General features: G+C 32.1%; 1 protein-coding gene across 1 annotated transcript; it reads left to right on the top strand.

Moving 5' to 3' along the window:
• The first annotated feature begins 12,884 nt into the window (after window positions 1–12,884).
• Window positions 12,885–14,353, top strand: LOC127075268 (zinc-finger homeodomain protein 11). The gene has a single exon (XM_051016758.1). It carries the CDS (start codon window positions 13,086–13,088, stop codon window positions 14,235–14,237), a length of 1,152 nt encoding a protein of 383 aa, XP_050872715.1. The 5' UTR covers window positions 12,885–13,085; the 3' UTR covers window positions 14,238–14,353.
• The last annotated feature ends 12,189 nt before the right edge of the window (window positions 14,354–26,542 follow it).

Raw genomic sequence — 26,542 nt, 5'->3', positions numbered from 1 at the left:
TGTGTGTGTGTGTGTGTGTGTGTGTGTGTGTGTGTATGTTTGTGTGAGATAATATCACTTTTTTATTCCACTATCATCATTATGGAACATAGGAGGTTAATATTTGTCTCTCCTTTATCTCCTCTCACCGATGATTTGTCATTTCAACAACAAGAAGGAAGGTTCTTTCAAGTGCAAGTATATCCGTCTTGAGAATTCACACTTTGAATACTGGGATTTTTCAATAATGTGAATTCTTCAAGATCTTGAACAACTTAAAATCAATAGCATTAATCTGCCTAAAGAATGGAGGACTGCTAAGGACCATCCTATGGAAAATTTTATTGGAGATATTTTTAAAGGAGTTACAACTCGATACTCCTATAGAAAGGTATGTAACCATATAATTTTTTCCCTAAATCGAGCCAAAGAAAGTTGACGAGGCCTTCACCAACAAACATTTGTATCTTTCTATGATGATCATCCAGCCTATTAGTAGGTTAAGATGGTAAATTTGTGAGGGATTCATCTATGTCGTGGTTTTCTATCTACTCTCCTATACAATGTGTCATATAGAAGAACTTATGGTAATATATTTACGTTCCCTCGAAAGAGGGGGATTTTATGAAGATGATTTTATATTTAAGGTAGTACACTATTTAGAGGTTAAATAATCTAAAAAATTTAAATAACCCTTTTAAAAGTGATTTTATATTTGATCTTTATCTTAAAATTATCATTACTAACTAAAAAAGTATGAGTTTGTAATATCTTTTATGAGAAAAGTTGCAAAAAGGATGAGCAGGGGTGAAAAAAGCAATATGCCAAAAAAAACTCCCAACCCGGGGCTGAAAAGCACTAAGGATACTCTATAGCAAGAAGCTAATAAATTATCTAATCGATTAGGTAACCTACACGCTTCAAATTTTATACATAAACAAATTGAATCTTTGCGACCAAGTTGCACAACTTCAATATTATTAATGCCTAAACGATTAAGGAAGCAATATAATCGTTTAGATGGATCTTCAACAATTTTGTGATGTTTTAATACACCCAAAACTGCCATAAGCATTTCTATAAATAGGTAACTTTATTCTCCTCTTTTTGCATCTCATTATTTTTCTCTCTTCTTATGAGCATGTGTGTGTGTGTGTGTATGTGTGTGTGTGTGTGTGTGTGTGAGAGAGAGAGAGAGAGAGAGAGAGAGAGAGAGAGAGAAGGTCTAAAGGTAATAAACCTAGACCTCTTAAAACTACTAACGCACCATGAACCAAGAAAACTTGTGTATCAAAGGTGTAAACCTATTGTGTTTTGCAAGGGTGCTTTGTAACTTTAACGAAGCCGTAGGGTGTACTAAATAAAGTTGTTCAAAGTAAATTTTATATCTTCGAGTATACATTAGGGTTTGATTGTACTGATGTAGGTGATCTAAGGATGTTTATTGATGGTGAATATTAATGATCATGATCAAAGAAAATGTTCGTTTAGGAAGACCTCAACATTTATGATCTATGATGATCATTATACATATTAGTAGGTTAAGATGGTAAATATGTGATGTATTCATCTATCTCATGGCTTGCTATTAACTCTCATATCCAATTATTCATATATAAGAACTTATGATGGTATATTATCGTTCCCTCGAAAGGGGGAGAGTTTATCAAACAACTTGATAGTTAAGGTAGTACAATATTTAGAGGTTAAATAATCAAATAAATAAATAATTAACACTATAAATAAGTGCTTTTATATTTGATCTTCATTTTAAAATTATTATTACTAACTAAAAAAACATGAGTTTTCTATTATCTTTTATGAGAAAGGGTGCAAAAAGAACTAAGGACGCTCAAAAGCAAGAACCTAATAGATTAGGTAACATACGCTCTTCAAATTTTAGGAATTATCAAATTGAATCTTTGCATCCAAGTCGCACATATTCAACTTTATTAATTCCTAAACAATTAGGGGGAAAAGCTAATCGTTTTTAGATGCCTAATTTGGAAATATTTTCCTTTAATGTTTTCTGAGTTGGATCTTCAATGATATTTTGATCTCTTTACACACCTAAAAATGCCAGAACCTTAGCAATAAATAGTTAACTTTATTCACTTCCTTTTGCATCTCATTCTTTTTCTCTCTACTTGTGTGTGTGTGTGTGTGTGTGTGTGTGTGTTTGAGAATATTACTTTTGTATTCCATTATCACTTATATTTCTCATCTCAACAACAAGAAGGAAGGTTCTTTTTCAAGACTTTGCAAGTAGAATTGTCTTGAGAATTCACTCTTTGAATACTGAGATTTTTCAATAATGTGTATTCTTCGAGATCTTCAATGACTTAAAATCAAAAGCCTTAGTTTACCTAAAGAATTAAGGACTCCTAAGGACCATCTTATTCAGATAGTTATTGGAGATATTAGTTACAACTCGATACTCCCTTAGAAAGGTATGTAACCAGTTAGATCCCCCCCCCCCCCCCCAAATTGAGCCAAAGAAAGTTGATGAGGCCCTCATCAACAAACATTTGTCTCTTTCTATTATGATCATCCGACCTATTAGTAGGTTAAGATGGTAAATCTGTAAGGGATTCATCTATATCGTGGTTTGCATGGTTGCTTTGTAACTTTAATAAAGTCGTAGTGTGTACTAAATAAATTTTTGCAAAGTAAATTGTATAACTTTGAGTATATATCAGGTTTTTATTATATTTATGTTGGTTATCTAAGGATGTTTATTGATGGTGAATATCAACAATCATTTTAATAGAAAGTGTTCATTTAAGAATGTCTCAACATTTATGATCTATGATAATCATCTGACCTATTAGTAAGTTAATATGGTAAATCTATAACGGATTCATCAATCGCATGGTTGACTATCGACTCTCATATGCAATGAGTCATATAGTAGAACTTATGACGATATATTGTTGTTTATTCAAATGGGGGAGAGTTTATCAAATAACTCGATAGTTAAGGTAGTACATTATTAAGAGGTTAAATAATCAAAAATGTTTAATTAACCCTCTAAATAAGTGCTTTTATATTTGATCTTCGGGTTTAAATTATTATTGCTAACTAGAAAATATATTTGATCTTCGGGTTTAAATTATTATTGCTAACTAGAAACATGAGTTTCTAGTATATTTTATGACAAATGGTGCAAAAAGGATGATGAGTGGTGTAAAAAGCAATATGCCAAATAAAACTGCCAACCCAAGGCCCAAAAGCACTAAGGAGGCTCAAAAGCAAGAAGCTAATCGATTAGGTAACCTACACGCTTCAAATTTCAGGAAAAATCAAATTGAATCTCTGCCTCCAAGTCACACATCTTCAACCTTATTAATGCCTAAATAATTAGGGCAAAAATCTAATCGATTAAATGACCTACTTTGGAAATATTTTCCTCCTATATTTTTTGGGTTGGATCTTCAATGACTTTTGTGATATCTTTATACAGTCAAAACTCCCATAAGCTTTGTAATAAATATCTAACTTTATTCTCCTCCTTTTGCATATCATTATTTTTCTATCTTGTTATATGTGTGTGTGTGTGTGTGTGTGTGTGTGTGTGTGTGTGTGTGTGAACATAAATTTTCATTCCATTATCATCACTATGGAACATAGTAGGTTAATATTTATCTCTCCTTCATCTCCTCTCACCGATGATTTGTCATCTCAACAACAAGAAGGAAGGTTCTTTCAATACTTTGCAAGTAAAACTGTCTTGAGAATTCACGTATTGAATACTAGGACTTTTCAATAATATGAATTCTTCAAGATCTTCAACGACTTAAACTCAACAACCTTAATCTACCTAAACAATGGAGGACTGCTAAGGATCATCCTATTCAAAATGTTATTGGAGATATTTTTAAAGGAGTTACAACTTGATACTCCCTTAGAAAGGTAAGTAACCATATAGATTTGTTTTCCTAAATTGAGCCAAAGAAAGTTGACGAGGCCTTCATTAACAAACATTTGTCTCTTTCTATGATGATCTTCGAACCTATTAGTAGGTTAAGATGGTAAATCTGTAAGGGAGTCATCTATATCATGGTTTATTGTCGACTATCATATACAACGTTTCATATAGAAGAACTTATGGTAATATTTTGTCATTCACTCGAAGGAGGGAGAGTTTATCAAGATAATTTGATATTTAAGGTAGTATACTACTTAGTGGTTAAATAATCTGAAAAATATAATTAACCCTTTAAAAAAGAGATTTTATATTTGATCTTTATGTTAAAATTATTATTACTAACTAAAAAATCATGAGTTTGTAGTATCTTTTATGATAAATGTTGCAAAAAAGATGAACATGGGTGTAAAAAGCAATATGCCAAAGAAAATTTCCAACCCATGGCCCAAAAGCACTAAGGTGGCTCAAAAGCAAGAAGCTAATCAATTAGGTAACCTACGCGCTTCAAATTTCAGGCAAAATTAAATTGAATCTCTTCCTCCAAGTCACACATCTTCAACATTATTAATGCTTAATTGATTAGGGGAAAATCTAATCGATTAGATGGGCTACTATGGAAATATTTGCCTCACATATTTTTTGGGTTGGATCTTCAATGATTTTGTTATATCTTTACACACTCAAAACTCCTATAAGCTTTGCAATAAATAGCTAAATTTATTCTCCTCCTTTTGCATCTCATTATTTTTCTCTCTTCTTGTGTGTGCGTGTGTGTATGTGTATGTGTGTGTATGTGTGTGTGTGTGTGTGTGTGTGTGTGTGTGTGTGTGTGTGTGTGAATCTTACTTTTGTATTATATTATCATAATTATGTAACATAGGAGGTTAATATTTGTGTCTCCTTCATCTCCTCTCACCGATAATTTGTCATATCAATAACAAGAAGGAAGGTTCTTCCAAGACTTTACAAGTAGAACCGTCTTGAGAATTCACGCTTTGAATACTGGTATTTTTCGATAATGTGAATTCTTCAAGATCTTCAACGACTTAAAATCAACAGCCTTAGTTTACCTAAAGAATGGAGGACGGATATGAACCATCCTATTCAGAATGTTATTGGATATATTTTTAAAGGAGTTACAACTTGATACTCACTTAGAAAGGTATGTAACCATACATATTTTTTTCCTAAACAGAGGCAAAGAAAGTAGATGAGGCCTTTATCAACAAACATTTGTCTCTTTTTATGATGATCTTAAAACCTATTAGTAGGTTAAGATGGTAAATTTGTAAGGGATTCATATATATCATGTTTTCTTATCAAATCTCATATACAATATTTCATTTAGAAGAACTTACAATAATATATTGTCGTTCCCTCCAAAGAGGGAGAATTTATCAAGATAATGTGATATTTAAGATAGTACATTATTTAGAGGTTAAATAATCTTAAAAAAATTAATTAACCCTATAGAAAAAGTGATTTTATATTTGATATTTATGTTAAAATTATTATTACTAACTAAAAAAGCATGAGTTTGTAGTATCTTTTATGAGAAAGGTTGCAAAAAGGATGAGTAGGGGTGAAAATAGCAATATGCCAAAGAAAATTTCAAACCCAAGGCCCAAAAGAACTAAGGGGGCTCAAAAGTAAGAAGCTAATAGATTAGATAACCGATTAGGTAACCTACGCACTTCAAATTTTTGGCAAAATCAAATCACATCTTTGCCTTTAATATTTTATGAGTTGGATCTTCAATGATTTTGTGGTATGTGTGTGTGAGTATGTGTGTGTGTGTGTGCGTATGTGTGTGTGTGTGAGAGAGAGAGAGAGAGAGATAATATCACTTTTATATTCCATTATCATCATTATGGCACATATGAGGTTAATATTTTTCTACCATTCATCTCCTTTCACCGATTATTTCTCATCTCAACAACAAGAAGAAATGTTCTTTCAAAACTTTGCAAGTAGAACCGTGTTGAGAATTAACACTTTGAATACTGAGAAATTCAATAATATGGATTCTTCAAGATCTTCAACGACTTAAAACCAATAGCCTTAATCTGCCTAAAGAATGGAGGACTGCTAAGGACCATCCTATTCCTAATGTTATTGTAGATATTTTTAAAGGAGTTACAACGTGATACTTCATTAGAAAGGTATATAACCATATATATTTTTCCCCAAATTGAGCCAAAGAAAGTTGATGACGCCCTTATCAACAAACATTTGTCTCTTTCTATGATGTTCATTCAAACCCTTTAGTAGGTTAAGATGGTAAATCTGTAAGGGATTCATCTATATCGTGGTTTGCAAGGTTGCTTTGCAACTTTAATGAAGTCGTAGTGTGTACTAAGTAAAGTTATACAAAGTAAATTGTATACCTTCGAGTATATGCTAGGTTTTGATTGTACTGACGTTGATGATCCAAGGATGTGTGTTGATAGTGAATATAAACGATCGTTTTTAAAAGAAAATGTTTGTTTAGGAATATCTCAACTTTTATGATCTATGATGATCGTTCGACCTATTATTAGGTTAAGATGGTAAATCTATAATGTATTCATTAATCTCGTGGCTTGCTATCGACTCTCATATCCAGCGAGTCATATAGTAGAACTTACAACGGTATATTGTCATTTATCCAAAAAGGTGAGAGTTTATCAAATAAATTGATATTTAATGTAGTATACTATTTAAAGGTTAAATAATCGGAAAAGTTTAATTAACCCTCTAAATAAGTGCTTTTATCTTTGATCTTCGTGTTAAAACTATTATTACTAACTAAAAACATGAGTTTCTATTATCTTTTATGAGAAATGGTGAAAAAAGGATGAGGAGGGGTGTAAAAAGCAATATGCCAAGGAAAATTTCCAACCCAAGGCCCAAAAATACTAATGAGGCTCATAATCAAGAAGCTTATCGATTGGGTAACCTACGCACTTCAATTTTCAGGCAAAACTCCTAAAAGCATTGCAATAAATAACTAACTTTATTCTCCTCCTTTATCACCTCATTATTTTTCACTATTCTTTTGTGTGTGTGTGTGTGTGTGTGTGCATGTGTGTGTTCACGCACATGTGTGTGTCTGTGTGTATGTGTATGTGTGTGTATATGTATGTTTGTGTGTGCCTGTGTGCGATCATGCCCTCACACATGTGTGTGTTTGTGTTTGTTTGTGAGTGTGTATTTCCATGTGCATGTGCGTGTGCGTGTGCGTGTGCGTATGCGTATGTGTATGTGTGTGTGTTTGCATGTACATGTGTATGCGTGTATGCGCGCAGGCGTGTGTTTGTACGCGTGCATGTGTATGTGTGTGTGCGTGTGTGTGTGTGTGTGCGCGTGCACGTGTGTGTGTGTATGCGTATGTTTGTGTGTGTGTGTGTGCATGTATGTGTGTTATTGCACATACACACACGCGCGCACACACATTTACGCTCACACACTCACAAAATAAGAATACTATATTAATTTGTTAAAATCACCTAAAAATGATTTTAAAGCTTAGCTAATTGATTACATAATTATCTAATAATTTGAAAGCAGTGTTTACAAAGGATAATTGATTAACCCTAGCGCTATAATTGGTTATTTCTATTTGTAATGCTTATAATTGATTGGAACAAGTCTCTTAATTGTTGGTAACACTTAGAAGTCAAAAAATTACAATTTACTTTTTAAACATTAAAAATCCCATGGATCATTTTACTTTTTGAGCTATATTTTTTTATTATTTAAAGGAGACTTATCCTTACTTCAAATCAAACTAGAATTCAAATTTATTTTGTCATTTTTTTTTATTTTCTCTCTTTTCTCCATTTTGTATTCTTTCACTAATGTTACCTTAGTGCCTTGTAAGTCAAAAATATTTTAAATAGTTTTTTCATCTAGAGTGTGATTCTCTTGTTTGATATATTTGGTTCTTGTCATTGTCCTTATAAACTCTTTATTTGGCTATTGCGTTTGTCATGGTAAGATTTGTTTTCTAATCTTGAGATTAGCTGTTAAAATCTCTATTTGGTTTGTGAGCTCAAACGTCAAAAGTTTTGTATGGTTTGGGGTTCGTGGGCATAACCATAAAATCTTAAGACATTGTTTTAGTGGAACTCTCAAGAAAAAATTCTAGGGGGAGAGGATTAAGCCAAGTGGTTAAGCCAAACCTCTATAGATCCTGGTGTAATCTTTCTATCCCTATCTCTTTACTTTTTTTTGTTTTTAAGTAAAAGAATTTTTTAAATTAATCACAATTTCTACACTATACAATTCAACCCATTCATCTCTTGTGGTTGGATTTATATGTTCAACATCTTCTATCCATGACAAGTAGATTTCAACTGGTTAAATTTGTGGTGCAGAGGATGCCTGCAGTCTCTACTAGTTTATGACTAGCCTGTAAATATTCTTAGGAGTGTGGAAACCTAGATAAGAAACTTCATATGGAGTGGAGATTGGGATAAAAGAAAGCTTGTCATTATGTGGTTTGTTGTCTCAACTCTCCGATGATGGTTATCATTTTGAAGATATTTCAAGCTTCATAAAGCTAAAGATTCAAAGTTCTTGTTTAATGCTAAAGTAAAAAATAATTATGCCAAGACTTGAAATTTCAGATTTGGAGGGAGTTTGAAAGATCGTTTGGTCATTCCTATTTGAGTGACCAAAGTCTTGTAAAGGCAGAAGGGTATTTCTGCAATTAATAAGGAAAAAGTACACACACTCAGACACACATACACACACATACACACACATACACACACAAACATACACACATACACACATACTTTTACAAACTATAAGAATCCTCTCTTAATTTGTTAAAACCACTTAAAAATATTTTTAAGGCTTAGCTAATTGATTAGGAAATTATATAATCATTTGGAAGCAATGTTTACATAAGATAATCAATTAGCCTTAGTGCTATAATTGGTTATTTCAAGTTGTAATGCTCATAACCTATTGGAACAAATCTCTTAATTGTTGGTAATAGTTAGAAATCAAAACATTCAACATTTGGGTCAAATGATCGATTACCCTAATTGATTATGAAACTTATTTCGCCCATGGATTATTTTTCAAATAGAGAGCTTCTCTATCATTTCAGACAACTTAGAAAACGATCTTTGATCATATTTTTTCACTCTCCCCTCTTTTTCTATAAATCTCTCATTTTTTTACTTGAATTTTTCCTTAGTGCTTTGAGAGTGTCCTTGTGCTGAGTGAGAATCTTTGTTTGAGTGAATGGCATATTTGCAATTTACCTAATAATGTATTATCACTCGAATAAAGTATATTCTTGTAAGAAGTTGTTTGTTTATAAAAAAGTAAAAGCTTTTGTTTGGTTTGGGGATTGGTTTAGGAGGTCTCTGTTTGATTTGTGAATTTTTCCAACTATAAAAGCTCTCATTTTTATTAGTGAAGATCAGGCAAGTGTAAAAGCTATGATAATTCGAGATCAATTTGTGTAAAAAAAACTCATCTTGATTCAAGATCAGCCTATGTAAAATATCATCTTGGTTTAATATTAGCTTGTGTAAAATCTTGGTTCGGTTTAGAGGATAACCAATATTTAAAACTCCATCTTGGTTTGGAGGATAGCCAATAAAAATCCATTTTGGTTCAGAGGATAGATAGCCAAAACTTTGCTCGTTGTTTGGTTGAAAGTTTAAATTTCAAATCCTTGTAAAATAAGGTTTGTGGACACATCCTATTAAAAACTCTCAATATAGTCAAAATTCTCTAGAAGAATTCTTAGGGAGAGGATTATGTTACCTTCATTTAGACCAAACCTCTATAATTTATTGGTGTCTTTCTCTTGACCTTATCTCCTTTACTTTTTATTTATTTTCTTTCCTCTGATTTTCCATCTATTTCTTTATTTCGCTGCTTATTTCTTTGTTTGTTTTAAAATTGATTTTAAACTCTAATTTTCGCAAAGATTTTTATTTTAATCAACATTTCCAAACTTTCACAATTCACCCATATTGTGTTTGGAGTTACATGTCCAACATTTATAAGATCCTTTGATAGAACAAATGCTCAAACAAGGGAATTCTCGATGAATTTGAGTGAAGATTGTTGCAGACAAAATCTTGGAGCAAACTTTGGCAATTGGCTCAAGATCTAGTGAAGAACTTACGAATTTGGCAGTTTTTAGTATTCTGCTTATAATAGAAGGGAAATCTAGTTTCAGATATGTGTTTGCTTAGTATTATAGCTTGAAGTGTTTAGTGTTGTCTTGATTATCCGCGGTATAAAAACTCTTGTATTAATTTGTAAATTAGTGGAATACCTAATCAATTTTCATGAGTTCACCATAGAAGACTAAATTAGATGCAAGGAAGGACGAGCGCGTTGAATCGGTATAAATTTGGAACAAAAATTCTCTTTCCTTATCTCTTTTTAAAATGTATTATAGTTTTCAATGACTTAGATTTTTATATTTTTTTAAAATCGCATGTGACTATTTTTTTATTAACTTATAGCGATTTATGTATAAACATAAGTTTATGCTAAATCAAATTATCATATTTCTCTTTTTTTGGTGATTATAATTATATAGACTTGTAATATATAAAATTCAATTTTAACATATAGTGTAAATTTAATTTAGTGAATTAACGCATTGATTTGTTTAACATCTGTTAACGCATTGATTAATTCAAACACATATTTTATAAAAATTTCGATGCCACGCTTCCATTTTAAAAATTCTCATTTTAAAGAAAACTTTTGAAATGATTTTAGAGAAAAAGGTCTATTTAATCCATTCCCTTCTAAACTATTCTACATTCATATTCTAATCAACATCAATACTATTTAAATTTAGAAAAATACACATTTTTTTATTAAAATAATAATATACAAACATTAGTTTCATTTTAAAATTATATATTTTTAAAATAAAATTAAATATAAATTGCATTTGATTTGTTCTCTCTTATTTTTTCTCTAAACAACAAATTTAATATTGTTTTTACATATTTCCATAAAATATATTTAAAAAAAGAAAAAACAATTGATTTTTTTTAATAAATTTGAAATACTAACCTTTATTTATAATTGATTAGAAGAAAATAATATTTTTATTTAATATTTTAATGGTCTAAATTTAAACTTAAAATAAGTAAATAATTTTAAAAATAAGTTAACACTTTGATATCATAGCGATATTTTTTAATTAAAAATTAAAAATTAAAAATTATTTATACTATTAATATCCAACAAAATTTCATAGATACGAACTATAATAAATTTATTAAGACAAATTAACTATATTTTGAAGACATATAACAAAGTTATGGTGTAAATAAATAATTTTTCAAAAAAAAACAATCTAATTAAAATCGTAAATAATTATTGTGCATAAACAGAAAAAGAATATATAATTCCAATAAAGCTGGTGGTTGTATTCTCGTCAAATTACATCTGATCTCATTAAAAATAAACATGAATATACACATTTCCACCTACTATACATTAAATTAAATTAATAAAAAATGTAAATATCCAGGGTGGCATTACTCTGAAAACAAAATTTGTAGTAGTAAATAAAAAAGGTAAAGTTATGCGTAAGAAAGTGAACAAATGAGGTAGATATTATTGGGAAGTAGCAGCATAGTGATGAGTTAGTATGAATGAGAAGAGAAAGAAAGAAATACGAAAACCAGAAATCATGTGTTTGTTTATATGTTTGCAGAGAGGTGGGTCTGAAAAATGTCCTTTGGTACAAAGGCACAAGTCACGACCTGAGTGAGAGAAATGGCCACGTAAGGTTTCTCTCTTTAAAACGAGTCTGCAGGAAACACTGACTCTTGTGTGAATCAGTGACCACAACGAATATATTCTTGCTTAATATTTTCAGACAAATTTATTGTCTTCAACTACCACATTCATACTTAGAAAAAAAACTCAAATTAGTAGTTACTGTAAAAATTACTAACTCAGCTCTTTAATGTAAAAAAAATATTACTTTTTATATTTATTGAATTATATATTTTTATTATATTAGATAAAAAATATATTATACCGTTACATAATTATATTTAGACCTTTAAAAATATTTAATATTTATTATATTTATTCTTGTCCGCAATGTTTTTTTAAATATTTTATAATAATAATAAATGTAGTATTTTATTTTAGATATAAAATAAAAGTTGATTTAATATTTTCATGTATTTTACTTTACTTTGAATTAGATATAGTTCTCTTTTACCAAATCATGCTTATATTTTAGAGGAGTATTATATTAATGTTTTTTTATAGCATTTTTCCTTTAAAAAAAATGAAAATTCCTATCCTTTTCTAATTCTAAGAAAAAGCTTATCTTTTTCTATTAATTTTTAAATTAATTAGTACACATATAAATAATTATTGCTTTTACATTTCAATTATTTTTTATTTTTATAAGTTTATTTATATTAATTATAAATATAAATAAAGTGATTAATATTTGAAAAATAGATGTATCATTTATATTTATTTAACTCGTCTAACATAGATTATATTATATTTTTTTAATTTCTTATTTATTTGATACGCTTATAAATACAAAGTTTTTTTATACCCGTAATTATACATTCATCGAATTATTAAAAGTATTTAGCTTTATATTTTGACCAAAATTTGTTTCACTTTAAATAAAATAAAATAAAAATTAAATAAAGATTAATTTAGATCTGATTTAATTTATTACTATTGAATTAAAAGTCTATAATAACACAAAGGGCTTATTTAAAGATTAAATTATATTTAAAATAGGATAAGATCAAATTAAAAATAGAATTAGAATTAAATAAAATCAAAAATGAAAAGAAAAAGATAAAACAAAAACTTAAAAATTCCTTTTATTGTTAAATATACATAGTATATGTATTAAAAATATTAATTAATTATAAATGTTTTGGATTTGTTGTTTTGTGGTATGATTAGTGTATTGCTGTAACCCTCTATATATCTCTTGTCTTGATAACCCCATTTAAACCTCAGATTTTGTCATCACTTCTCATTATAACCATCATCATCACTCTTGCATAATCATCACTTTCTTTCTTTCAAACAACACCATTATCCCTTTCCTTTGTTTTTTTCCATTTTGTTTCATTTCCCCTTTCAACCCTACAACAAAAAAACCCTAATCTCTCTCTCTCTCATCTCTCTCTCTATCTATCTACAAGACATGGACATGACCTCAAGAAACATAGATGTTGATTCTCAAACACCACCTTCGATTCCACAACCCAACAACAACAATAACATAACACCAACAACAACCTTATTAAAGTCTTCACCTTTCACTAACGGCACACACAAACGCCACCTGCCCACCACCACCACCACTCCACCACCGCCATCCATGGTGGTTTCTTACAAAGAATGTCTCAAAAACCATGCTGCGTCTCTAGGTGGACATGCACTTGATGGATGTGGAGAATTCATGCCTTCGTCATCCGTTAATCCAAACGACCCTAGATCCCTCAAATGTGCTGCTTGTGGCTGTCACCGGAATTTCCACCGCCGTGAACCTCAAGAACAACACATCGTCCCCACCACCAACACCACCACCGTCAACGCCACCACCAACACCACCACCAACGCCACCACAAACCCCACTTTTCTTAACTGCATCTACACTCCAGCATCAACAACAGTTCCACCACCACAACCACCGCCACCATTACAACTACCACACCGTGGCCCAATCAGTCAAAGCACGAGCCCAAGTCAAAGCACAAGCCCAACGTCAAGCCCAAGCCCAACGTCAAGCCCATCTTCTCCACCGCCACTCTCACATTTACCACCTTATCATCATCACTCTTCAGCCCCTCACATGCTGCTAGCACTTGGAAATGCTTATTCAACACCACCACAATCTGATCATGATCAACACCAACACCAACAACAACACCAACAACCCCATCAAAGAAATCTCAATTTTTCTTCATCAGTGATTAAACTCGAAAACCCCAACAACAACAACAGCAACAACTCAAGCTGTGGGAAAAAGAGGTACAGGACAAAATTCAGCAAGGAGCAGAAAGAGATGATGTATGGATTTTCTGAAAAACTGGGTTGGAGAATGCAAAAGGGTGATGATGGAATGGTTCAGAAATTCTGCAATGACGTTGGTGTTTCAAGAGGGGTTTTCAAAGTTTGGATGCACAATAACAAGAATTTGAGGAAGAGACCAGAATCTGAGGTTGGAATTGCAACTCCAATAAGCGATAATAAGAACAACAACAACAATGATGGATCCAACAATGTCATTCATATGGACGAAGATGGATGTGTTAATGTCCATGTTTCTTCTGTTAATGTTTTATCCTCTTAGTTTTTTTTTTCTTTTTCCAGAAAATTAATTAGATAAATTATGGGAATTAAGGTGTTAGAGATTTTATTTTTACCATGATTAGTGGTCATTTTTGTTTATTACAATGGTTTTTAGTTTTTCCCTCTTTTTAATCCAAGGTTATAACTTCGCCTAATGTTATATTTTTTATGTGTGATAAAACATGAATGTGATGGAGGCCCATCTTTTTAATTTAAGTGAAATTATAAGCAATAGCAAAGAAATGTCTTTTATATTTATCTATATTTGCTATGGTTAATAGATTTCAGTTAGCAAATTTTAAATATGATATTAGAGGTTATGTTCTGAAACATGGGTCATCCACTATTTATATCAATTGGGCACCAAATGTCTGAAGTGATGAGTGTAAGTTTTGACGTAAGAATGCTCATATCAAAGTTTGAGATGTAAGAATGCTCATATCACTTAATAGTGATGAGCGTGAGAGATGCATCAATGCGCTCATATCAAAGTTTGAGATGTAAGAATGCTCATATCACTTAATAGTGATGAGCTTGCTTGAGAGATGCATCTGAAGGAAGGAAGGAAAGGTGAGAGAGAGATGCATGCATCTGAGCGTGAGATTCGTTCTGTCGAAGGAATACTACTCCCTCCATCCCACGGAAGGAAGGGTGAGAGAGAGATGCATTTGATTGTGGAACGGAAGGAAGGGTGAGAGAGATGGAAGGAATGAATATTGTGGAACAGAACGAAGAGTGAGAGAGATGGAAGGAAGGGTGAGAGAGATGCATCTGAGCGTGAGATCCGTCCCGTCGAAAGAATACTGCTCCCTCCATTCCATAATGAATCACAATGAATATTGTGCAACGGAAGGAAGGGAATACTACTACTCCCTCCATTCCATACCCTCCATTCCATAATGAATCACAATGAATATTGTGGAACGGAAGGAAGGGTGAGAGAGATGCATGTATAGAAGAATTCTTCTATTCCATCCGTCCCAATCCCATAATAAATATATTGTGGGATGGAGCAAAAGGTGAGAGAGATGCATTAAGAATTCCATCCGTCCCAATCCCATAATAAATATTGTGGGATGGAGCAAAGGGTGAGAGAGATGCATTTGAATGGATCAAAAATACTATTCCTTCTTCTATTCCCTTTCTCCCATTGGAAGAATACTACTCCCTCCGATTAACAATGAATCAAAAGAGTGTTATTCCCTCTCTCCTAACAATGAGTATTGGACATTTAGATGCATTTCAGTACAACAATTTTAAACTTTGGGAAAAAAAGTCAGTCTAACTTTCAATTAAAATTTCAGCTCATAATAGACTATGAATTTAATTAGTATCATACCAAACCACACGTTACATAGTATGATTTACAAGGTATTCATTCATAGCTAGCTCTAATAGTTGTCACATTTTCCTCTTGAAAACGTTAAAATATTAATTACACATCTAACTACTTTTGGTGAAAGAATCCACCTCTCAAATTGCCCATACTTATTTGTGCAACACACAAAACTTTATCAAATTATGGGTTGGAACTTATCTGCAAATTTGTCTTTATTCATTTATGAGGGTCTCCTACTTTTTACAGGATTCTGTACTCAAAGATAATGATAATCCATAAACATTGCGTAACATATATAGCATTAAACTAATGTAGTTTATTTTATGATATGGTTTTGTTTTTGTTAGTGTGTGGTCCTAGAGAATTTTTCACCAAAGGAAGAAAAGAAAAGAACCCATTAATAATGTGGAAAATGACATTAGTAGTACCATTTTGCCAATTTTTGTGTTTGTTATTATCTTCTAAATTGAGTTAATTCTTTTTGAAAACCGTGCAAGTGTGTATATATATTTTTGGTATGAAAAGGAATCAAGGATAATATTTTGGAATTAGAAGATGGCGTTGAAATCATGTGAATTGTATATGGTCCTGTTTGTTTATTTATTATAATTTATAAACATTATCTAATGTTGTTGTCAATTGTGGTATCACTTAACTCTAAGACGGTGTTGAAATAGAGTCAATAAATAATAAACAAATTATTCTTTGAATTTGTAAGGCTAAAGTTGTAAATAGCCAATCAAAAATTAATTGAGAGTTGAAAATGTTAATGTTTCTCGATAATTAATTTAAGATCAGTTGCTTATATTATACCTTTACAAGATTATTATCAAATAATTTACATCTTTAATATGAGATTAGACGATTAAAGTAAATAGATTGTATCATATATTTAATGTGTGGAATTCGAATCTCATTAGCTATTCTCTTGTTTCCCATTACAATGCTCAAATTGAATTTATGAGATTCGAGTTTGATTTCATTAATATCAACTTAATATTGGCATTCAGCTAGTATGTTTCATGGTGGCATTTGATTTTTTCATTTACAAATATATTTTACTTTGTTTAAGTAGTACAAATAGTTGTATTTTAAAAAAAAAGTGTGGGTCAATTTGGTTCAATTGATTTGAGTTGGTTTGATTGCTTGATTTTTTATAATATATATATATATATATATATATATATATATATATATATATATATATATATATATATATATATATATATATATATATATATATATATATATATATATATATATATATATATATATTGAGAGAGATATCAATATAATTCTGCATTTAATCATTCATACATTATTAGATAAAAAATAACAACGTCAATGAGTACAAATTACAATATCATTTCAATACTAAATAATAAAAAAACTCAAATAACAAAATAATAATGTGTATTACAAAGTACAAACTAAAGTTTTAGCCAAATAACAATAGTGCATTACATCACAACATTATTATAGCGACACAAAAATATCACATATACCAAAACTAGGCTACACATCACACGACACAATAAATAAACACTTCAATCCTGCACTAGACCTTAAAAACACGACACTTTCTCTCAAGACAACAAGAAAACACCTCTTACTATTAGAAAAATCAATCACAACAACACCAAACTCTTCCATTAAAATCATGATATCCAAGTATCCTCTATTAGAGCTCCTTACAAATCATAGTAAAAAAGGTTAATAAAAAAACAAATGAAAAGATTTAAAAGGAATGAACAATATTTAAAAATATACTATTTCATTTTCAAACACATATACTAATGAGATTCAATACCATAACATCTCTCATTTAGTTGTGGGATCGGAGCAATATCTAAAAATGTTTCAAATATATTAACAAACGTATAAAACAAACAATTGAATAAAAATAAATCATAAAAAAATGGATTTTATAACATACATATACCTTGTTCGAGCTTCTCCATGTCTTCCAAATGATCTTTAATATTCATTATAAAAGGGGATGATCTTAATCAATTTTGTGCACATATTAAAACTTCAACAATGTGTGGTGTAAAGAGCTACTATAATAACTAAGAATTCTACCTCAATGCTAAAGGCATACTCCAAACAATTTTAGATAATTGACATTGGTGATGGACTATCATAGCGGAAAGATATTCATGTATCGTCTTTATACAATTTTATCAGACTTTGGATCATGGAAATGGAAGCATCAAAGAAAACACAAAACTGACTTCCTTGTCAATAGTCATATATAAGATTAAAAATCATCATATTAAGAATCAATACATCATATTTGACATTTCACTAAATTGATAATTAGCATCAATAATCATATTTGCTCTACTACATATAATATTTATCACCTTAGTTGATAAAAGATTTTACCATAGTTGATCGCCAGTGGTAATGAATGATGCCATAGAAAGTGCATCACTTTTCACCACTGTTATCATACTAACCGAGGTGAAAGGTTGTTTGATCCTAGGTTTGAATCCCAACAATAATATTTTGACATTTTAAAAACTGACAAGTTGTAGAATTTTTCCAAAAGGCTGGAATAACAACCAAGATGAAAAGTTATATATACTTTCCACAATAGTTTTTCCATTATCCGAGGTGATAGGTGTTTAAGATAACTTTTCACTATGGTTCGTTATTCCAATAGTGGAAAATTGTATTGTATCCTGTGTGACTTTTGTAACGCCCCAATTTATTTAAATTAATTTATTTTAATTATTCGAGTCAATATGTGATTATGTGAGTAATTATGTGAAATGTATGCTTTTGTGGATTTTTTTGTGGATATGTAGAATTAGCATTTTAGTAATATTTTTATTTAATTTAAATAATAAGAAATTAAATTAAAATAAGAGAATAAAAAAAGAGAGAGAATAAAGAGTTTTGGGGTAAAAATAGAATTAAGAGTAAAATGGTGGAACGAGGAGAGGGAAGACAAAAGTGTGGAGGAGCAAAATATATATTTTTTAAATAATAGAAAAATATGGTTTTTTAATAGAAAAGGGATGGAGAGAAAAAGAGATTTTGTAGTAAGAGAGTAAAACATAAAAATGGAAAAGAGACGGAGTTGGAAGGAAATAAGCAAGCTCTAGGAATCACAAAGCACATAAATTTTATCATTTTCTACAAAATCAAGGTAAGGGGAGAGAGAATTACTATAATATTGGTGTCAAATGCATGAAGGGTAGAGAAGGATCCGCATCCTCCTCTAGGGTTTTCATACCTTTTCACCATTGATGATGTTTATGAGTTTTTTGTGAAAAAGTCTGAATGCTATATGATAATTGTTGTAATTGATGTGTAATTTTGTGCTCTGTGTATTGCTGAAAAATATGCATATTGTATTGGTAGGAACTTGAATGTTGTTGTCGTCATTGATGTGTTTTTGGTCTCATGAACATAATCTTAGATTCATGATTAATTGATGAAATTAAATGTTAATCAGTGCATATGTGATGTTTTAATTATAGCATAACATGTATATGCCGTTTTCTGGTCGATTTGAATGATTGAGGGGTTAAATCAGAGCTTGAAATGAGCTCTCGCGGTAGAAATTTCATTATGATTTTCTATACAATGGTGAATGGCGTCATCGGCATGACGGCTTCCTGTCAGCATCTAGGCGAGCTAACGGTCGTCAACTGGGTGACGGGGAGACCATCATGGCCCCCAAACCTAAAATTCATGTCGGTTGTCACCCTGACGATGGGTTTGTAAGGATAAAGATGACGGGTCGGGTGACGGTCGTTACCCTGGTGATAGGCCACCTGTTACGGGCGTTAGTGGCCGATTTTGAGCGGCCAAACTAGTTTTCGATGTTGCTTTTGTGCAAGGCTAATGTTTTGTTGTCGTTTTGATGTGTTTGACGAGTTTAATTATTGTGATAAAATATTATAAGGAATCAAATAACATTTCGAATGTGAATATAATTGTATGACTATGTATTATTGAATATATTTTTATATCATACTTGTTGTATTGGGGTGATGAGCTTATTGGCGATGTACAAGATCAAAAATGGGGCCGGTTGTGGATGATCATATTTGACATAACTCACTCATCATCTTGTTATTCAGGTTACTGACATTGTCAGTAATAATCTTGCTAGGAATACTATAGCGACAAATTATTTCTCTCTTGATAAACTTTGTAACCACTTATCTCGTGATGTTTTCATGTGAAGTAGCCTTAACCCATTTTGTAAAGTAGTCAATGGCAACAAGAATGAAACGATGATCGTTGGAAGCCTTTGGCCCGATCATATCGATCATATCAATGCCCCATATAGAGAAAGGCCAAGGAGAAGTTAAGACGTTTAAAGGAGTTAGAGGAACATGAATTTTGTCACAACAAATCTGGCACTTGTGACACCTCTTGACGAAGTTGTAACAATCCACTTCCATTGTAGTCCAATAATATCCGACCCGAAGAATATTCTTAGCCATAGTAGGCCCCTTAGCATGACACCTTCGCAACTATCATGTATGGACCTTATGATCATGCTTGCTTCGTTTCTATCCATGCATCTGAGCATCACGGAATCATAATTCCTCTTGTACAAAACATCCCCATTTAAGAAAAACTTAGAAGAGAACCTTCTCATAGTTTTCTTATATGTCATGGATGCTTTCTCGGGATATTCACGTCTTTCCATATATCTCTTAATGTCATATAACAAAGGTTTATCATCAAATTCAGCCTCCATTGCTAGACAGTGCGGTGGTTCATCCAAGTGGTTAATAGAGATATATGGTGCTTCATTTCTCCACTTGATTTTAAGCATGGAGGAAAGAGTTGCAAGAGCACCACTAACTGATTATCTTTCCTCAGAATATAATGAAAAATGATTTCATCAAAATAGGGAATCATCTTTACGATGTGTTCTCTGTACAGAATTAACTTCTTATCCTGAGTTTCCCAATCTCCTCGGACTTGACTGATTACTAAAGAAAAGTCTCAAAATACTTAAAGAATCTTGATTCTCAAGTCGATGGTGTAGTGGTGCGTTCATGACCATCAAGCTATGGATAAACTTGACGTCAATAAAACCAGAGTTGCCACCGCGCCTTATTTATTTCCAAAGGAAAATGGAAAAGTACGAACAAAACCCAAAGATAAGAAGTTTTCAAATCAAAACTAATAAAATGCCAGAGATTACAGGTAAGGGGGTTGGTTACACAGAGGGAAGGTGTTAGCACCCAAAGTCTCTTAGGTACTCCTAGGGAGCCCTTTTTTGTGTGCAAGTGTTTTGGTCAAAAAGATGTTTGATTAAAAATTGAGTGAGGGGATGAGAAAAGAATTCAATTATTATATTTTTGTGTTTGAAAAGACCTTCGGTCTTATGCCTACGTACTAACATAAAAATGAGGGATCAAAACCCTGTAGTTCGTGGTAAAATTTTCAAAGAAGTTGGTGGATTAATTTTAACAAAGGTTTAACAAGAAAAGACACCAAAAGGCCAAAGACTTGAATGGAGTTGTTAGTTCTTTTTGTCTTTTTTAAATTATAGTCAATATGGTTAAGTTTATTTACAAGTTTGATTTAAGAAAAATGTTGAAAATTCAATGGCATAAGGCCAAAATTTCGAATCATTAAAACATGTCTAAGTTAAAAACATAAGCAAATAAATTTTTTAAAAGAGGAAGAGATTTTGAAATTAAAGAAGTGGGAGGAGATGAAGGGAATACCCTAGAAAAAAAGTAAAAGTTAAGAGTTGAAAAGATCTGATCAATAGGATGCAATCCACAAGACAAGGATGTTAGATAGAAACCCATTTCCTTTGGACTTTTAAGTAGACAATTAGCATAAGCAATATCCAAGCAGTTATATGAAGGCCAAGGCATCAAATTGAAATAGACATAATATCCAAGCAAGCACTCCAATAGATAGCAGTCTTCAGTGTCTTCAAATGTATAAGATGAAATATTTCCTTGGTAAACTCATAGAAACAATCATCAGACATCAAGCAGAATAACATCATAACAATTAAGCACAAAGACAAAGTGACAGATGAACAAAGAACACTTAAGGTTTGCATCAGATGAAAGGCACATTCAAGGATAACTCAGTCTCAAATAATGGCATTGGCCAAGTCCTCAAATCATAGGGAAGATTGCCTATCCTAAGTCCAAAAGTTCATATTAAGTCCAACAGTCCACCAACATATTTTTTAGAGTTTTTTTATTAAGTATTTTAAGGTCCTAAGACCATAAACAGAATAAAATCACAAGCACACAATATATACAATCACAAGATATGGCTCAAGTGAGCAAAAAAAGAAAATGACTGAAACATAAAAAAGTTGTATAAAATGTAAATGGTAATGAATGATAAAGGTACTAAAATTTAAATTGCATTAAGTAAATGACTTGAAAGTAAAGAAATGTTAATGAAATGTTAGTCAAATGTTAGTGAAGAGTTTAATTGTTTAAGTCATTCCTTGGAGAATACTCAACGATCCATTCACAAGTATGAAGATATGAACCAAGATATCATCCATGAGAAGGGCTCCAACTTGGATAAATCAACAAGTATGCCACTAGCTCTCATGAATGGAAAAAAAGTCAAGTCTTCACACAATGCCATGAAGAATGAGAGACTTACAATCTCACTTACAAGAATGATATGCCTTTGGGACAAATTTTGCTCTATGTTAAGCAATCGTAATTGGACTTATGTAGAAGTCACAACTACCTGAGGTCGGGAAATAAAGACATTGGTGTTAATGCATGTTAGAGACTTGGAACCAAGAACCAATCTCCTAAAACATACCACACACAAAAATAAAGTTGGGATGAACCTATCTCAATCCAGTTCATGTTGATTCATCTGACCCAAGGTCATTGATGAATCAACTAGCATTTGGACATTAGAGAAATCATTGGTCAATGATAGAAACCCAAATTGATCACAAGAGGAAATTCATCTGATCAATACTATTCATTCATTTTGGGGGATGAAATGTACATTTCATCAACCCCTAAATCCAATAGTATTGATCAAATAAAGTTCAAATCAACCATAACCAAGGCCGAACAGAAAGTCAATCAAATGGCTCAACCATATTCTTAATCAATTAAACAAATAAAAATCAATTTTAAAATGAATTAAAATGCATTTTTAAATGGACAAAATCTCAAATCCCTTCAAATCACCAAAGAAATGGTCAAGGGATTTATCCTAGGTCAAACAAGGTCAATGGACCTTAGACAAAAAAAATTAGAATTTTTGGAAAGTCAGAAGTATTTAAAAATATTTAAAAACAAGACAAAAATAATTTAATTCACAAAAAATATCAAAGTTAATCCAAAAAATGATTTTAATTCAAAATATGGAAGAGGAAAATATTTAAAGATTTTTGGTGAACGTCCCATATTTTTTGGATAAAAAATGTATTTATTATGAATTAAACAAAATAAAAGGATTAAACATAAAATCATAAATTAAAATAAAATAAGAAAAATAAGGGCCATCAAATCTCCCTCATTAGTTGAGGTGGCAAATCTGATGGCCACGCGCTAAGGGTCCATCATGCGCTTCAGTCAACGCGTTGCAACGTGGTAGTCCAAATCAAGGGCCAAGATTATAACATGAGACAAGAATCAGATGGCCTGGATGTTCTAGATCAACACTAGAGCTCTAGCTCCAGTCATCTTCTCTGGTGGACGTCACCGGACTGGTCCACCATCAACTTTCATAAAAATGAAAAGTGAGTACACTATTTTAAAGAGAAATTCACCAGGAATTCAAATCTGACCTCAAAATTCTCTAATTCCAAGTATATTGAAAGATACATGGAATTAAAAATTGAGGAGTATGAACTGAGTTGCTTCGATTTGACCTCAAAGCAACTCAATCTTGTTGCCTACATTGGTAGGACTTCAGCCAACCAAAAACCAAGTGAAATGATGGAGAATTAAAGGAGAGTCGAAAAAGAAAAGTTTCATAAAATTCACCTTCTGTTTGCAGTGATGAAGCTCGATCTCGATCTCAATTTGCTTGGGCTTGCTTCCACTAGCTTGCAGGAGATGATTTGGATGTAAAAGGGTTTTGAATTCTTGGAGTTTCAATTCCAAAACAGAATGGGAATCAAAACTAGATTTCAAGAGAAATCTTCAAGAAATTCTATCAATGGAGGGTGGGAGTGTTTGCAGGTCAAAGCTTGGGCCAAGGATCCATGATTCTGAGCAGAATGAGTTGCCTTTATAGACTTTTCAATTGATTTTCACACACTTCCATTCAAATGCCAAAAATAGCAACTCTAGTGTGCCTTCTTGCATGGGTGTGTGATAGGCCCATCAAATGATTGGAATTGGTCCAAAAATATGCACATGTGATGCTGAAAGCAATTCATGAAGCCATGCAATGTGGAATGGAAATTGGTCATGAAAAACTTCCAAATGGGGCCATGCATTACACCTATGCGCAAGTCCTTCAAAAATGCTCCAAATGCCATGATCTTGGACTCTTTGGAAAGGTAATATGAAGGGGAACAACTTTGTTGTTGAAAACGTTTCCATTTGGAGATTGGATAATTATGAATTTTGAGGTGGAAGTTGGAGAAATCAAACATAGTTGAAAAGTTTCTAAGTTAAAAGTCAAATGATCATTTTTTCCACCTTGAATAACTTTTGCTATGAGCTTCATATGAAAATGGTTCCTTCATAAAAGTTGTAGATATTTAAATCTTATTAAATATGGTCATGAAATTGACACCATTTGAATCTTTCATGATGGAGTTATGTATTTTAGAAGTTGAGAAAATTGTTTGTTCAATGATGATGGCCCAAAATGACCTATAATGTCCCCTCTTAGTACATGCCCTTGCAAGTTGAATTTGACTTTTCTCAAAGAAGAAAAGTTGGATAGTACATATTTAATTTGATCATGAAACTTAGATGGACTTCATATCACAAACATTGAGCAAGTTATGGTCCTTGTAAGTTGACCTCCTAACTAGGGCACAAACAAAATGACATATAATCTTTCACCATAAAAAATGACTTTCCATGCAAAACTAGCTCTTGATGCCAACATGAAAGTTGTTTGGAATGTCATAAAGAGTAAAATTTATCTTGGAATAATTTCCATATGAAATTGTAGGAGATAGGGTCTAGGGTACCCTAGATTTGACTAGTTGAATTCCTCTAGTCAACCTCTTTGAACCAACTTGCAAACTTGAAGTTCTTTTGATCTTTGGGGCTCATAGAGAATCATATATGCTTGAGATGATGTATAATTAGTATCCCTTTACATATTTGACCAATTGATGAAGAAACATGCTGAGGAAGTCACATAAGATACCCAGATGAATTAGGGCTTCCAAGGCAAACAAGCTTCAAATTCTTGATGAATTCTTTATCAAAATGATAAATGAAGAACATGGGGGTCCATATATGATGCTTAAAACCATTGTGAACCTTTTATTTATTGATCTCTTGCATTGAGGGTCTCAAACCCTATATATGAGCTTGGTGGGGGGCACAGATGGACACACACACACACACCTACAAAAGAAACAAAGCCACACATAGACATATTTTTGGTATTTTGGTTAGTAAACAAAAGAAAATAAAGTATGATACAATCAAAAATGCTTGGTGATATCTTCCAATGCAAACCCAATGAATGAGGGGTGAGGAGGATGCCAAGGTGTGATCACAAAGCCAATGCAAATGATGAGATAACATGAGGGATCTTAGGGTCAAAATTGGGGTCTTATAGATGGTTGCTTCAATACCATATATATATGCTTCATATTTGGTCATTTTATTTGTACAACCAAAGAAAAGTCTGGAGGTGAACGAAATATGAAACCCAGTTGGAGATGTAATTATTGCCTATATTCCATGGCCTTTAGCATTAGAAGCACCATCGAACACGAGTGTCCATCGTGCTCCTGGTTCGGGCCCTTCGTCAGGGCCAGGAATATTGCAGTCTCTGATGAACATGATGTCCTCGTTGGGAAAGTCAAACTTTATTGGTTGGTAACCCTCCACAGGTTGATGTGTAAGGTAATAAGATAAAACACTCCCCTTGATAGCTTTCTGAGTGACATATTGAATATCATACTCGGTTAGCAACATCTGCCACCTAGAAATTCTTCCACTGACATCGGATTTCTCAAAAATATACTTTATTGGATCCATTTTGGATATCAACATCGGATTTACAACTACCTCTTTACTGGGTAGGGGACCAAAGAAAGAGTATCCATCACCGATCAAGATAAACATATCAAGGATAAACTCAAAGGAAGAATGTATGTCATCTGTTAGGATGAACATATCAAGGATAAAGTCAAAGGAAGAATGTATGTCATCTGTTAGGATGAGCATATCAAGGATAAACTACGCGGGGAATGGGGAGAATATTCGTTACTGGTTAAGGTAAACATATCAAGGATAGACTACCAAAAGAAATAGGATTTACAACTACCGGTTACTGGGTAGAAGACCGAAGAGAGAGTATTCGTCACTGGTAAAAGTGAACATATCAAGGATAGACTCCACATGGGAGAATATGATTTACATCTACCATTTACTAGGCAGAATACTGCAAAAAAGAGAAAATCCATCACCGATTAAAGTGAACATGTCAAGGATAAACTCTCTGGGGAAAGAAGGATTTACAACTACCTTTTTACTAGGTAGAAAACCAAAAAAGGAAGAAAATATGTCACCGGTTAAGATGAACATATCAAGGATAAACTTGCTGGGGAAACGAGAAAAATGAATCCGCTGGAGAAAATCAAAGAAGTAAATTCCCTTTTACCAGTTACTAGGTAAATCACAGGTAAAATACTCAGCCATCAGGAAGGATATTACCCCTTACTGGGTAATAAACTCTTGGGGACCAAAAGATCTATCTAGGTAAGAACTAGAAAGAAACGGTCAAACAAGACTCAACCCAATGAGGATATAACTCAAGGGGAGTGGTTTCATCCA

Source organism: Lathyrus oleraceus, chromosome 4 (assembly GCF_024323335.1).
Source record: "Lathyrus oleraceus cultivar Zhongwan6 chromosome 4, CAAS_Psat_ZW6_1.0, whole genome shotgun sequence".
Taxonomy (NCBI): domain Eukaryota; kingdom Viridiplantae; phylum Streptophyta; class Magnoliopsida; order Fabales; family Fabaceae; genus Lathyrus; species Lathyrus oleraceus.
Note: the sequence above shows the minus strand (reverse complement) of the source record. Positions and strands in the feature narration are given on the sequence as shown.

What these genes read in the sequence shown, in the direction of transcription:
- LOC127075268 (XM_051016758.1), top strand. Translation starts at nt 13,086, where the DNA reads ATGGACATGACCTCAAGAAACATAGATGTTGATTCTCAAACACCACCT.